At 45.2% G+C, this 16,277-nt stretch overlaps 1 protein-coding gene across 2 annotated transcripts in view; it reads left to right on the top strand.

The window, feature by feature from the left end:
- Hpse (heparanase) overlaps positions 1-16,277 on the top strand; it is a 37,359-nt gene that overhangs the window by 10,750 nt on the left and 10,332 nt on the right. Inside the window, exons 3-9 of one of the 2 annotated variants that reach the window (XM_028867274.2) lie at positions 344-469; positions 4,837-5,010; positions 8,083-8,251; positions 9,256-9,303; positions 10,457-10,550; positions 10,939-11,045; positions 15,286-15,400. In XM_028867274.2, coding sequence (XP_028723107.1) covers positions 344-469; positions 4,837-5,010; positions 8,083-8,251; positions 9,256-9,303; positions 10,457-10,550; positions 10,939-11,045; positions 15,286-15,400 — 833 coding nt within the window. The remainder of the gene's footprint in view (positions 1-343; positions 470-4,836; positions 5,011-8,082; positions 8,252-9,255; positions 9,304-10,456; positions 10,551-10,938; positions 11,046-15,285; positions 15,401-16,277) is intronic. The other variant, XM_037209222.1, reaches the window with a different exon arrangement.

Genomic DNA, 16,277 nt, shown 5'->3' with positions numbered 1-16,277 from the left:
TTTTGGTGCCTTTCCTGGAACTCGCTCTGTAGACCAGGCTGGCCTCGAACTCAAAGAGATCCGTCTGGCTCTGCCTCCCGAGTGCTGGGATTAAAAGCGTATGCCACCACCGCCTGCACCCAATGTTTCTTAAGGAAATTGCCCCCTGGTTGTTTTCTTGGTAGCCGTGAACTAGCCAACACATGTGGCACATGTAACAATACAACTTTCTCTGGTCTTGTACTTGATAACCAGAAACTTAACCACCTCCTTCAGCTACCTAACAGCTGACTAAACGTCCAGGCTGGGTTTCAACCTTGTCACTGTGAAAATGGTGACCCTGAGCGCTCTCTTCCTCTTGCAGATGTCTGCCGGTCTGAGCCCGTCTCTGCTGACGTGATGAGGAGACTCCAGGTGGAATGGCCCTTCCTGGAGCTGTTGTTGCTCAAAGAACAGTACCAAAGAGAGTACAAGAACAGCACCTACTCACGTAAGAAACCAAGCGCCTGCCGGAGTTCTAGCCACAGGCCTGTCGGAGGGTCCGCTCTCGGGCTTTACTGACTCCTGCAGCAACGTATAAAGCTGTGCAGTACTTCAGTTCTATTGAGAGAGAACGAGGAGTCGGGGAGCCGGGGGAGAGGATATGGCTCAATTGGTAAGGTGCCTGCCACCCAAGCTGAGGACCCCCAGAATCCCCAGCTTTCTCATAAAAGCTGAGTATGTGTTTTTATGTGAGTGAGCTCAGGACTGAGACAGGTGGATCCCCTGAACTGACTGGCCAGCTACTCTGGTCAGATAGTGAGTTTCAGGTTCAGTGAGAGACCGTATCTCAGAAAACTAAAGCGGGGACTGTCATCATTAAGAGCCGTTAAGGTGGCTCAGTGGTTAAGACACTGGCTGCTCTTCCAGAGAACTGGGGTTTGATACCCAGCACCCACATGGGTCACCAGAGTTTTCCCAGGGGCCTGCCCTGAGAAAATCCTTCCCAGAGTCCTGGGGAAGGTGCTATGTCCAGCATGGGGTTATCTGAGGGAAAAAAATCATGTACACCAGTTTTTTACGTCCGCTTACTTTATTTCTCTATGATAAACTTCTATCTACACAGCCCCAGTTCCACTCCAACACTCAGTTCCTCTCTGTCCCTTCATTTTCTGTCCTCTCGTAGCCCTGACTAAGCTCTTACGCTTTCCCTCTCATTTCTCCAGTTTCTCATTTCTTCTCTTCCTACTCTCGTGACCTGACCCAATCCTTATTCTCTACAAAAGATCTGCCTTGTTCCTTTCTCTCCAGTCATGTGACTCTGCCCTACCATCTCCAGAAACTCTCTGCTTGTTCTCTTCTCTGGCCACATGACTCTGCCTGACCAGGAATTCTGCCTCCCTTCACTCACACCTGGCTATGCAAAAAACCCTTTGTTCTGAGTCAAATGTTCCTGAATGCCATTTGGCCAGTCTGGGGAAGGAAAGTCTGAGCTTCATTTGCACAAGAAACAAAGCTATGCATCTACAGTCTGCCTGTCCCCTAGGCTCTGTAGGGGTGTTACCTAGTAGATCAGCAGTAGGTCTGAGAAGCTTATACTTTTTGCCTTTAAGGCTTAGTAGTATATGAGTGCACAAGAAATTCATAGCAGAAGACAGCTGATATATTAAAAACTGAATATCGGCCGGGCGTTGGTGGCGCACGCCTTTAATCCCAGCACTCGGGAGGCAGAGGCAGGCGGATCTCTGTGAGTTCGAGGCCAGCCTGGGCTACCAAGTGAGCTCCAGGAAAGGCACAAAGCTACACAGAGAAACCCTGTCTCAAAAAAAAAAAAAAAAACTGAATACCATCAAATATTCCTTGATATTTGACTTTCCTTGAAGAATTTCCTTGACCCTTCTAGGTATAGCTTTATTATATACAGCTGAATCTCTATTACATATACTTGTGGCCCACAGCAATGGGTGATTCACAACTGTCTGTAACTCCAGTTCCAGGGGACCTGACACCCTTTTCTACCTTTGTGGACGCCAGGTACCCATATGGTGCACATACATACATTCAGACAAAAACACCTATACACATAAAGTAAATAATTTTTTTTACTGTTTTATTTGCTGTTATTTGTGATGGGTGGTAGCAATTTAAAAAAAAACCCTAAGTGGATGAAAAACAGAGAAAGGCACTCAATGTCGACCTCTGACCTCCATAAGCATGTGCATACACATACACTACACACATGAACACACTTGCATGTACATACACAGAGTTAAGGAGAGAGTCTGGCATGTAGCTCAGTGCTAGAGCACACTGAGCATGTGTGAGGCTCTGGCTTTAATAACCAGCATCAAGAGAAGAAGAAAATTCATGAAAGTCCTTGAACCCAAAGCTTGTGTGGCTTTTTCCCTGACTTATGACTTTGTCAGCCGGCCACAGAGTGGGATTCAGAATGGGAGTTGAGACGTGAATATAGTCTTCATGCAAAAGTAAAAACCAGAAGTGTAACATATAAAACTCACCCACACTTCCTCACTCTTCTGTTTCTCCTTTCAGAAGTATGGAAAAATCCCCCATGGGTTGAAAACTCTGAATCTGAAAGTCCAAAATTTGAAATCCTCCAAAATCCACTGTTTTGAGTCTTGGTTGAATTAGAGATGTGCAGTTGGTAAAGATTACAATACTCTCAAATCGAAACACATGTAGATTGTAAAACTCTCTGGATCCAAACATTCCAGATAAATATTTGACCTATCTGTGTTAAGATCAACCATGTAAGTCTATTTAATGGGCAATAGGGATTTATTAAGATATCAATTGAGGAAATACACTCACGAATACAGAACGAAGTAGACAGCTTAAGTTGTCCTCTGATCTGACCAGTAGCAAATCCACCTGGCAGTTTGATCACAAAATCCTGCCTAGCCATTGGCCAATCAGCTTTTCATTAACAATGAGAGCAATACATACTTAAAATATACAAGACTGTTCCACAGCACTCTTGTTCTCATCTGTGAGAGAGGTGAACCTACATGACTCCGGTGGCAGATTTCTGATCCAGAGAACTTTCTACATCGCTCTTTGAAATATGCAAGTGATCATGGGTGTAATTACTGCAATTGAGGTACAGGGTTGGGCGCCATGAACCCACCATAGAGTAGCTCAAACCAACAGGCTGCCGCTAACTTGAGAGAGACAACTAGGAAGCTGTTTTTAGCTCCGTTTTAGAATCTTTTTTCTCAGGTTTTAAGTGGAAACTCTTGACCCACGTTGGGCGCCATTTTCAGCTAGAGTTTTCCTGCCTGGCCCACAGTCAGGACAAATCTTTGTCACCCGCCAGTCCCACAGCCGCTCAGACCCAACCAAGTAAACACAGAGACTTATATTGCTTACAAACTGTATGGCTGTGGCAGGCTTCTTGCTAACTGTTCTTATATCTCAAATTAACCCATTTCTATTAATCTATAAGTTGCCATGTGGTTTGTGGCTTACCAGTATCTTAACATCTTCTCATGGCGGCAGCTGGCAGCGTCTCTCTGCCTCAGCCTTCCACTTCCCAGAATTCTCCTCCTGGTCACGCCTATACTTCCTGCCTGGCTACTGGCCAATTTACTAACCAATCAGACAACACATTTGCCATACAGAACATCCCACAGCGCTAGGCTGCAGTGGACTCCAGTGTCGGGTGTACACTTTTGCTAAGTGCTAAGGGCCACATTCGATCTTTGGTCTACGTGGATTACTAAGAACCGTGGTAGAACAGCCAGCACAAACCCCGTGTGCAGATAGGCAACACTTGTCACAGCTGTTTGGACCTCATAGGAGAGAGTGTGCAGGTTCGTGTGTGCTCTGTGATCCCAAGCTCAAGGCTGTCCCAAACCGAGGCTGTAAGACCCACTGGAATGCTAGGTGGCTGCGCTCAGAGTTTCTTAATCCCTGTGAGGGTCACTCCTTGCTGACTGGCCACAGTGCTGTGGAAGTCAGTGACACAGCAAATATGCTCGCTGGAGTTGTGCCACTCAGGGCCTTTGTCAGCAGCGTTGAATCTTAGGCTCTGCTGTGGTGACTATGAAAGGATTCGAGCCAAGGACTTGGGAGCCGAACAAAGCCAAGCCGCTTCTAAGGAGGAAGTTTTGACATTAACCCAATAGAGTGGTATTTCTTTCTTTCTAGACTAGAGGAGTTCCTGAGTGGATTTCTGCTGAAGAATGATTGGAGAATTTACATGATAACCACAGAGGCTTAGTATGCCTACGATATCCAATTCAAAGACCACACTTACAGTTATATTGTTGAGGCTGGAGAGATGGCTCGATGATGAAGAGCACTGGCTGCTCTTCCAGAGGTCCCAGGTTCGATTCCCAGCACCACCTGGCAGCGCTCAAACATCTGTAATTCCTTTTCAGGAAATCTCATAACTGTTTGTGTCCTCTGAAGGCATTGCATGTGAGTGGTGGTACATAGACATGCATGCAGGCACTCAAGCACATAAAATAAAAACAAAAGTTTAGAAACTTAAAATTGTATTGTTGACAGTCTCAAAACACAAATAGAAAGCTACAATCCAAACCCTTAGGAGATGGAGGCAAAAGAATTAGAGGTTCAAGGTCATCCTAAGCTATTTAGTGAGTCTGAGTCCTAAGTAGAACCCAGGCTTCCTGCATGCTAGTCAACTACTCTACCAACTGGGCTATGTCCCCAGCCCAGGCTTTTCTTTTTTGATCTGCCTGTTCACTGTGTCGTTGCTGAGGCATAATGACAGCCATTTATTAGGAATGGGATTACTTTGACTAAAAATATAAAGAAAACTCGTGAAAAGTGAGCCTGGGGGTAGTCTTCGCTGTGGTGCCGACATAACTAACACCACCATTTTTCTTTTAGGAAGCTCAGTGGACATGCTGTACAGCTTTGCGAAGTGCTCAGGGTTAGACCTGATCTTTGGTCTAAATGCATTACTAAGAACGCCAGACTTGCAGTGGAACAGCTCCAACGCTCAGCTGCTGCTGGACTACTGCGCTTCCAAGGGTTACAACATCTCCTGGGAACTGGGCAACGGTATGTACCCGGGAGCATCTCACTCATAAAGGAATTCCCGCACTGTTCTTTTTCCTGTTTTGATATCCTTTTCCATGTTAGTAAATAAACTTCTCCCTAGACACAGCCATGCAGTTGCTCAACAGTGGAGCTGCATCAGCAGAAAGCTCCTCTGAATCCCAGAGCCTACTGATAATCCCAGTTTAGGGGCGTGTGGAGTGTGTGTGTGTGTCCAGTCAGGTGTCTTCCGTTGTCAGTATCCACTTTGTTTGAGGCAGGGTCACTTACTGAACTTAGAATTCAATGATTAGCTTAACTGGAAGGCCACTGAGCCCTGGGATGCCTGTCCCTGCCGCCCAGCAGTGGGCTTATAGGCATACTACATGCCAAGCACTCTGTGTGGATGCTGGAGATACGAACTCAGGTCCCTTTGTTTTCCACAGCAAGCACTGTGCTGATAGATCCATCAACCTCACCTTTGTATTGGTGGTGGTGATTACGTTTTCCTTAAGAAAAAAAAATTGTGTGTTGAGCCAGGCACTGGTGGCTCACACCTTTAATCCCAGCACTCAGGAGGCAGAGGCAGGAGGATCTCTGTGAGTTCAAGGTCAGCTTGGCCTACAAATCCAGTTTCAGGACAGCCAGGACTGTTACACAGGGAAATGCTGTCTCAAACACTGCCCTCCCCAAAAAAATTGTGTATTGTTATTAAGTGTGTGATGGGGGAAGGTCATGGGCCACAGTGCACACGTGTAGAGGTCAGAGGACAATTTTGTGGTATTGGTTTTCTCCTTCCACCTCTCCAAGGGTTGTGTGAGAAATGCTTCACCAGCTGCGCCATCTTGGGAGCACATCCTTGTGTTGTTTTTGAGGTTAAAAAAAAAAACCTGCTGGAGTCCCCAGCCTCCCCAGCTCCCAGCTCCCAGCTCCCCTTGGGCTTTGCAGACTTTAAACTTACTGTGCTTAGCAAACTGAACTCGGCGAAACTGTGAGGGTGGCAGTTGATTCTCCCCTTCCCTCCCTTTCGGTGTTTCTTAGCTTGTCAGGTGACCTCCATGTGGTGGTTTGAATGAGAAATGGCCCCCATTGGCTGAGGCATGTGTACAACTTGGCCCCCTATTGGAAGAACTGTTTGTGGAGGGTAGTGCAGTCTTGCTAGAGGAAGTACGTCACAGGGAGCTGGATCTGAGGGTTTATAGCTGCACCCCACATTCAGTCTCTGTCTCTCTGTCTCTCTGTCTCTCTCTCTCCCTCCCTCTCCCTCCTCTCTCTCTCTCTCTCTCTCTCTCTCTCTCTCTCTCTCTCTCTCTCTCCCTCCCTCTCCCTCCTCTCTCTCTCTCTCTCTATCCCTCTATCCCTCTCTCCCTCTCTCCTTGCTTTCTATGTGATCTCTCAGCTTCACATCTCAGCTGGCCACCTACTGCCATGGCTCCTCTCTGGAACCATAAGACAAAAGAGATTATTTCTTCCACAAGTTGCTTTCTGTTATTGCAACAAAAATAGCAAATACGCTCCAATCCCCATGCCGCCTCCACTGTATGCTCAAGCTGTCTAGAGGCTTCCAGTATAGATTATAGGTAGTTGTGAGCCACCAGGGGGTCCAGGTCATATGGAAGAGCAGCCAATGTTCTTAACTGTTGAGTCATCTCTCCAGTCCCAAGGAACTTATAAGTTCTAATACGCTAATGATTAGTCAGATTTATTTAAAATATATTTGTAAGAATTTCCCATACATCAAGCAATATAGCTAAATATGAAGTACAACAATAAAATGCAGTCATTTAATGAGCACATGCTGTTTAGGACAGGCACTGTTCTGCACATAAAATTCTCCTCCCTGCCCATTCTATTTCTTTCTTGTTTTTTTTTTTTAAGTGTGTGTGTGTGTGTGTGTGTGTGTGTGTGTGTGTGTGTGTGTGTGTGTACATGCTTGTGTGTAGCTGGAGTTTTCCTGGACCTGTCTGGCCCACGGTCAGGACAAATCTCTCTTACCTGTCAGTGCTGTAGCCGCTCAGACCCAACCGAGTAAACACACAGAGACTTATATTGTTTACACACTGTATGGCCGTGGCAGGCTTCTTGTTATCTAGTTCTTCTATCTTAAATTAACCCATTTCTATTCGTCTATACTTTGCCACATGGCTCGTGGCTTACCAGTACCTTACATCTTGCTTGTCATGGTGGCGGCTGGCAGTGTCTCTCTGCCTCAGCCTTCCACTTCCCAGAATTCTCTTCTCTGCTTGTCCCGCCTATACTTCCTGCCTGGCTACTGGCCAATCAGCATTTTATTTATACAGAGTGATATCCACAGCACTTGTGTGCTTGTGGTCACATGCATGAACATGCAAAGGCCAGAGAACACCCTAAAGTGTCCTTCCTTGGGTGCCTTCTACCTTTTTGTGTATGTGAGAGACTTGGTCCCTCATTGGGCTGGAACTCACCTTGTAGACTAGGCTAGCTGGAGAGCACGTCCCAGAGATCATCCCATCTCTACCTCTCCAATGCTGGGTTCACAAGTGGGCCACCATATCTGAGGATCCTGTCTTGGGTCCTCCAGCTTGCATGGCGGTACTCTACCAATTGAGATATCTTCCTAGCCCCTCTTTTTCCTTTGTTCTTTGTGGACAAATAAATAAATCAGGCTCGAAATACTGTCCATAAACTGTTTTCCAAAGGCCCATTGGTTTAACATCTCTATTATTAGCTTCAATTTGTTTACTCCCTCCTTGTGCCATAATTAAAATATTTATGTTTCTAAACTCTCTTCTTTATTAACTATGGGGGGGGGGTGTCTTACCTTCCTTGACTCTTTTTTTTTTTTTTAATGTGCATTGGTGTTTTGCCTGCATGTATGTAAGAGTGTTGGATTCCCGGGAACTGGAGTTACAGACAGTTGTGAGTTGCCATGTGGATGCTGGGAATTGAACCAAGGTCCTCTGGAAGAGCAGCCAGTGATCTTAAACACTGAGCCATCTCTCCAGCCCGCTTTTCTTGACTTTTGATTCCAGGTTTGTAGTTTGAAAACTGTTGCTGTATGGTTGTGTTTAAAGAATGTTTAAGTAAGAGGTGAACATGAGAATTGCTGTCTTCCAGAGCCCAACAGTTTCTGGAAGAAAGCTCACATTTTCATCGATGGGCTGCAGTTAGGAGAAGATTTTGTTGCGTTGCATAAGCTTCTACAAAAGTCAGCTTTCAAAAATGCGAAACTCTATGGTCCTGACATTGGTCAGCCGCGAGGGAAGACAGTTAAGCTGCTGAGAAGGTAGGACTTGGGGGATGCACAACTGTTTTCTCCCCGGCTCCTCCTCCTTCTTCCTTGTTTGTTTGTTTGTTTGTTTGTTTGTTTGTTTGGGACAGGGCCTCTTTATGTAGCCCTGACTCTCCCAAACTTACTGTGTATTCCAGGCTGGCTTAGAACTCAGAGATCCACCTGCCTCTGCCTCCTGAGTGCTGGAACTAAAGGTGTGAGCCACCACATTCCAGTGCCTTATTATTTTTTTTTTTAAATGGTGAAAAAAGAATGTGTACTTAAAAATTAGCCCTCTGAACTCAGTTTAGATGATCCCAACATCCAAAGCATCTTTGGGGAGGCAGTCGAGAATGTGCCCTTCTATTAGGCCTGGCCAGGGTATTGCCTGGGGCCATTTCAATGTCCTAGAGTTTCCTCTCAGCCTGTTTGATTTCCCTTTTGTTGGTCTTAACCTAAACAACGAACTAGAGTGTGTTGATGACTTCTATTTTTCCCATTGCTGACTCAGTGGTCAGGGAAAATGAAATGATAGCCTAGAGGTCCAGCTTGTTTTTCCTGGGGATGCTCTTGCAGAGGCATTTGGGTTGCCTCTGGAACTGTGGGGCTTTGGGCCGTAGAAGGTGGGTAATGGGCACCTCTTCTTTATGTGGCTATGGGTGCCTGTCAGCACTGCCTTCTTGGCTTTCAATGGCCTTGATTTTGACTTCAGCTCTGAGAGGGACAGGACCTTGTTTGCTTTTGGTGCCCTCTTGGCAAAGAAGCAAAACCACTTTTCTTGGAGATAAACGGTCCTTTCTGGTGGAGAATCCCCTGTGCTCTACATTATTAAACAGTTCACTGTTATATTGTTTACCAAAAGAGGAAACATTGGCTTAAAATTCCAAGGATATGATTAGGGTGTTTGTGTTGTCTGAGACTCACATCACAGTGAGTCATTCCAGGGCATGAAGCTCTTCTGAAAATTTGCATATGCTTGTTTGAGGGTAGGTGACCCCATTGTGGAAATTTTTCTCTAGTTTCCTGAAGACTGGCGGAGAAGTGATTGACGCAGTTACATGGCATCAGTAAGTATCCATATTAACTTAATATCCCCATTATTAACTTCCGAATGCCTCCATGATATAGTTATAGCTAATGGGCTGGAGGGATGGCTCTGTGGTTAGAACACTTGCTGCTCTTGCAGAGGACCTGGGCTCACTCACAACAGCCTGGAACTCCATTTCCCCGGGATCCAATACCCGTTTCCAGCCTCTAAGGGCACTACACACATGTAGTGCATCTAAACTCGTGCGAGCACACATTTACACATAAAAACTAAAAATCAGTTGGGTGTGCTGGTGCACATCTTTAATCTAGGTACTCAGAAGATGAAGTGGTGGGTCTCTGTGAGTTTGTGGCCAGCCCTGTCTACACAGTGAGTTCCAGGCCAGCCAAAACTACCTAGTGAGACTTTCTCTAAATAAATAAAGAAATAATTTTTAAAAATATTCTCGAGGTTTGGGAATAGCTCATACCTTTAATCCCAGCACTCAGGAGGGAGAGGCAGGTGAATCTCTGAGTTCGAAGCCAGCCTGGTCTACAGAGCTAGTTCCAAGACAGCCAGGGCTACACAGAGAAACCCTGTCTTTTTTATGTTTGTTTGTTTTTGTTTTGATTTTTTGAGACAAAATCTATGAAGCTGTGGAAATCCTGGACCTCTCTATGTAGGCCAGGCTGGCCTTGAACTCTCTATGTAGACCAGACTGGCCTTGAAATCACAGAGATACTAATTGCCAATTTTCAAGAACTTATTTTTGCTCGGCTGCTGATTGACTTTTAAAAGCTCTAGTAATAAACGGGCAGCGTCTAGAACATCTACTGCACAAGGATTTTAATGTTATCAAAACGGAAGTGTAATGTTGTCTTAAACAATGTGGCAGTTACTACAAGGTTGAGGTACATGGCCAACTAAGCCACGAGCCACAGAAGCAGGTAAAACCAGTTGCTGGCAAAGAATAAGTAACGCTGAGTGCTTGTAGCTTTGTCTGTCCCTGCTTAAGGTGGGATAGCTGACGTGTAGTTACTCGGAAAGAACGGCCCCTTCCCCGCGTTAGCTCCTCTCTGGAGGGACTTCCGCCTTTTTAAAAACAGCACCAATGAGAAAGAGCAGGAGGAAGAACAAGGTTCAGAACTGACTTTACATCGGGAAGTAAACTGTAAATTCTTTCCGAATAATAGCTACTACTTGAATGGACGTGTTGCCACCAAAGAAGATTTTCTGAGCTCTGACGTGCTGGACACTTTTATTTTCTCTGTGCGAAAAATTCTAAAGGTAATAGTCTTACAAAAATTTTCATCCATACCAGTCTCTGCTTTATAGTCTGATGATGTCTATGGATATATACGTATTGCCATATTTTTTTCTGATTTTAAAGGTTTATTCCTTGGTTTCCTCCTTGGTGTTGGATCTTGTTTAGTTGTGGTGATTAGAAATTAAAATACTTCTAATGGCCTTTCAGTAGAATTAACTGTTATAGACCTTATTTATATTCTTTCTATACCCTACTAGGCCCATAAAAGATAATGGCCAAGACCTAAGTGATTCTAAAGATATCTGTAACTAACAGGATAGACAAGTCTGGAGAGGCAGAGATGCTCACATTCAGCTATGAGGTGGTTGACTTGTTTGCAATGATTGTGGAACTCTTCTTGTCCCCCAGGTGACTAAGGAAATAAGACCCGGCAGAAAGGTCTGGCTGGGAGAAACAAGCTCTGCCTACGGTGGGGGAGCACCCTTGTTATCCAACACCTTTGCTGCTGGCTTCATGTGAGTGATGCTGTACAGGCTTTGGGCTCGGATTCCAGCTCTTTCCATCCCCTAATGTCAGCCAAAACCCACTTCGAACACATCGTCTGTGACAGAACCCTAAAACTTTGTGCCAGGTCTTACAAAAAGAAAAGTAATTTTCCAGGCTCAAGAGATGGTTCGGTGGTTAAGAACAGTGCTACACTTCCAGAGGACCGGGGTTCAAGTCTCAGCACTGACATGGTGGCTCCCAACCATCTGTAACTCCAGTTCCAGGAGATCCAATGCCCTCTTCCAGTCTCCACAGGCACCAGGCATGCACCTGGTGCACAGACATACAAGCAGGCAAAACACTCCTACACCTTTTATCTAAAATGGTCTGCTAAACCTTGTCAGACATCTTTAATTGGTGTCCTGCAGAGTCCAGCTCCAGAGGACGGGGTCTGAAGATGGGTGGATGCAAGAGCAGTGAGGGAGGAGTCAGACACAAGACTCTTCTTAGTTTCATTTTAGGAGAGACGGACAGAGAGGAAGCGCATCTCGGTGTGGCTTGTCCTCCTCTGACAACCTGTATCTCTCACAGGCTTTATTTATACACAAAATCATTTCCTCACAGACTTTAATCATTGCTGACAAAGTCTTTTCATGGTACAGACATTCTATAAAGTCTTCTGTGATTACATAGGCTTATCAAGTAAAAGAAACAAAACAAGCAAACGGCAAATTTCATGAGAACTAAAATTGAACATTATGATAAAATCAATTCTTTTTAACTCACTATCCTTTTCCTTAACATTGGTGTTGTAAAGCCTTGTGGTTACAGAAAAGCTAGACAGGATGTCTCTATTTAAGTTTGACTAAGTTAACTGATCAGAAGTTATTTCCTACCACATGTTATTCTATAAGTCTACTGTAAGGAATATTTGATCTTTCTGCAGAAATCTAATTCCCCAGTCCTTGTTCAAATTCTTTCTTTTCTATCTGACATAAGTCTACCATCCTTTCCCTTGACCTCTGAAATACCGTCTTCTGCTCTTTATTCTTCCTACAATCAGAGAGGCCCTGGTCTGACAAGGCTGCTCAGGAAGCCAGGCAGCTCACTGAGCCAAGATGTTTCTCTTTGTGTCTCTGCCATAAACTCCTGTTTCAGTATGGTCTCTATTTTTATCACAATCCTGGAAAGAGTAAAAGAACATCAGGATTCCTAAAGTTGGCCGCGCGGTGGTGACACACAACTTTAATCCCAGCACTCAACAAACAGAAGCAGGGGTTGGGATTAAAGGTGTGAGTTAAAGGGATTTAGCTCAGTGGTAGAGCACTTACCTAGCAAGTGCAAGGCCCTGGGTTCAGTCCTCAGCTCGAAAAAAAAAACAAAAAACAAAAAACAAAAAAACAAACAAACAAACAAACAAACAAACAAAAACAAAAAAAGAAGCAGAAGCAGGTGGATCTCTGAGTTTGAGGCCAGCCTGGTCTACAGAGTGAGTTCCAGGATAGCCAGAGCTACACAGGAAAACCCTGTCTCAAAAACAAAACAAAACAAAACAAAACAAAACAAAACAAAACAAAAGATTCCTAAAAATGCTTACTTTGCCTTCAGGATGTTACCAAGGCTTGATATTAATTTAATAATCAAAAATATTTTCCTTGTCCATACTAGCTTCATATTTCTGGGGCAAAACATAAAAACCTAATGATTCAGTTATAGTTTGTCAGCTTCTAAAATTTCCCTAAGCCTTTCTTCTTAAATGATTTCTTCTACATCCTATGTCTCATGCTTATTAACACCACTAAGTATTAGGTTGTATAGAAGTAATAGGTTGTACAGAAGACTCAATTTCTTGCATAGCTAATTCTCCCAGGGAATCACCTTAAGTTTTATTCTTAACATCAGCTTTCATAAATATTGTTACATTGTCCCAATTCCAGCCTTCAGTGAGCAGCCCTTAACAGCAAGGAGTTCAAACATTAAACATGTCAAAGACATAGGGAAGAGTTGTGTCGCAAATTCCACCAAGGTCAGTGAAGGGTCAGCCCCAGTCATCCGAGCACCGTGATCGTCGTCAAGCAGCAGCTCCAAGATGCTTGGCACCACCAGGGTCTCCGATCAATAGCCAGCATGAACTGTTGTAGAACGTTTGGCTGGGCTTGATGGCGCACGTTCGTAATTCTAGCAACTTAGGAAGCTGGGGTAGGGGGACTACCAGTTCAAGATCTGATTGGGCTACAGAGTGAGTTCGAGACCAGGCTGGACAACTAAGCAAGATCTTGTCTCAAAACACAAAGAGTAAAATGAGGCCTCAGTGATAGAGCACTTGCCTTGAATGCTCATAGGCCCAAGGTTCAGCCCACAGGAGGATGACAACAATGAGGAGGATGATGAAGAAGAGGACAAAGGGAAGAAAGAAAGAATTATGATGTCCTAAAAACAGGCCAAAGAATGCCTGTCAATTAGCCTTCTGCCACTGTGAAAAATACTGCGATAAACGATTTCGTAGAGAAAATGTTGACTATGGCTCATTTCAGAGGTCTAAGCCCTTGATCACTTGGTCCTGTTGCCTTTGGGTCTGTGAAGCAGTATTTTATGGCGAGCCCGTGGTGGAGGAAACTGCTCACCTCGGGGGCGAGTAGAGGCAAAAGAGAAAGGGGGAGGAGCCAGGAGGGCCTGAGACCCTTTGAAGGGCCTACTTCTTCTGACTAGGCCTTACCATCACACACAAGCACCATCAGCAGAGGCCGGGCTCCAACACCAGCCTTTGGAGGCCGTTTAAGGTCCAGCCTGTAGCAGGGTCCCTTCTCTGGGGAAGCTTGCTCTTTTCCAGGGGTGGAGGCTTGCCTACCATCCCAGCATGTGGAGGCCACAACAGGAGGATCAGGGGTTCACAATGAAGCCCTGTGGGAAAAGAGACAAGGTGGGCAAGGGAAGAGGAAGGAAAGGTCGAGGAGGGGAGGGAAGATGTGAAGAGTTCGTCCAGAGTTTCGGCTCCGAGAATGCTTAATGTGCATAGAGCTGTACTGCAGATTCTCAAGAAGTTTAGCTCTAAAATAGCCATGTCACACTTGAGGGTGAGCCACGAACTTCAGGATTGGCTGGCACACCTCATTGTCCACTGCACAAGCGTGGTTGTTTTACACCAGGGGTTGCTTATGTGCACCACCTCACTGTCTCCATGCTCTTCATTCTGCTCCTCACTGTCTCCATGCTCTTCATTCTGATCCCCACTGTCTCCATGCTCTTCATTCTGCTCCTCACTGTCTCCATGTTCTTCATCCTGAACCTCACTGTCTCCATGCTCTTCATTCTGAGGCCTCACTGTCTCCATGTTCTTCATTCTGAGCCTCACTGTCTCCATGCTCTTCATTCTGAGGCCTCACTGTCTCCATGCTCTTCATTCTGCTCCTCACTGTCTCCATGTTCTTTATTCTGAGGCCTCACTGTCTCCATGCTCTTCATTCTGCTCCTCACTGTCTCCATGCTCTTCATTCTGCTCCTCACTGTCTCCATGTTCTTCATCCTGAGCCTGTCTTCATGCTCTTCATTCTGCTCCTCACTGTCTCCATGTTCTTCATCCTGAGCCTCACTGTCTCCATGCTCTTCATTCTGAGGCCTACTGAGACTTTTTTTTCTCATCCATTAGTACTCTTGTTCCCACCATCGTCCTTGCTATAAGTTAGAATAAACACAAACCCTTCAGTGTTCATGAGGGCTCAGGAATTGAGAAAAGAATGAAGAGTTGCCATTCATTGAAGGTGTGGAGGAGATGATCATAGTGGTTTGGCTGTGGTTCTGTGTGGCTCATGTTTTGACCACTGTTGACAACTGCCTTCTCTCTAGTCTTCACTGTGTGTGTGTGTGTGTGTGTGTGTGTGTGTGTGGTGTGTCCGCAAACATTGTGGGGTAGAGGAGTGAGGATAACGGAACTGGATAACGAATTGTCTACAGAGGTGGAAATTTGTGCTCCAGAGAAGTTGTCTTGTCCTTCTAGATAGAGCATGTCATTGTATGGTAGGGTGTGTATGTGTACATTTGTGTGTATGTGTGTGTATGTGTGTGTGTGTGTGAGAGAGAGAGAGAGAGAGAGAGAGAGAGAGAGAGAGAGAGACTTCCATCACCATCTCATGTGAATGACTTATTTGTAACTAATGCCATTCTTGTAGTTTCCTGTTGATTCCTCCCATACAGATGAGCAACTCTATGTGTAATTAGAATGGAATGACTTTGTTTTCCAATCTCAAGAAAGCTCGTGTCACTCTGTCCCAGGTGGCTGGATAAGCTGGGCATCTCAGCCCAGATGGGCATAGAGGTGGTGATGAGGCAGGTGTTCTTCGGAGCCGGCAACTACCACCTAGTGGACCAAAACTTCAATCCCTTACCTGTAAGTGACCTCACTTCCTGTGACTGTGAGGAGATGGTGTCTGCTCTGGGCCCTCCTAACCTAGGAGTAGTCAGTCCCCTCCCCTCAGTAAAGATGAGCTGGGAGGACCCTTACAGATCATCGTGTGTGTGTGTGTGTGTGTGTGTGTGTGTGTGTGTGTGTGTGAGAGAGAGAGAGAGAGAGAGAGAGAGAGAGAGAGAGAGAGAGAGAGAGAGAGAGAGAGAGATTAAGAATCAGGAATCACTTTTAAAATATTGGCCACTTGCCACTTGCTGGGCAGTGGTGGTGCACTGGGCAGTGGCGGTGCATGCCTTTAATCCTAGCATTTGAGAGGCAGATCTCTGAGAGTTCAAGGCCAGCCTGGTCTACATAGTGAGTTCCAGGACAGCCAGAGCTACACATTGAAACCCTGTCTCAAAAAAAATAAATAAATAAATAAAAAAGCAAAAAATTGATAACGATACTAAAATAAATAAAAATAAAATATGTCCACTAAGAGTGTGGTATGCGTTTATTAAAACGTTTGGATAATGTTTTGCAAAGCAAGTCAAAGCTACAATTGCTGCTCTAGGGCCGGGTGTATCCAGCAGGAAGCAGAGAGACCGACACTAGAGGTTGCTGACTGACCCCCACACAAACTCTATGGTGCACACGTGCCTACACACACACACACACACACACACACACACACACACACACACACACTCACACGCTATAATACACACAGACACAAAGAGAAAGGAAAAAATGCTGTCTAGCTACTGGCCAAGGTTCAGAATTGTTTATGACATTCAGATGTAACTCCTGCCAATAATCCCACACTTGAGAGGCTGAGGCAGGAGAATCACCATGAGTTCAAGGCCAGCCAGGTTACATG

This window comes from Peromyscus leucopus, chromosome 10 (genome assembly GCF_004664715.2).
Source record: "Peromyscus leucopus breed LL Stock chromosome 10, UCI_PerLeu_2.1, whole genome shotgun sequence".
In the NCBI taxonomy this organism is placed as follows: Eukaryota; Metazoa; Chordata; class Mammalia; order Rodentia; family Cricetidae; genus Peromyscus; species Peromyscus leucopus.
Note: the sequence above shows the minus strand (reverse complement) of the source record. Positions and strands in the feature narration are given on the sequence as shown.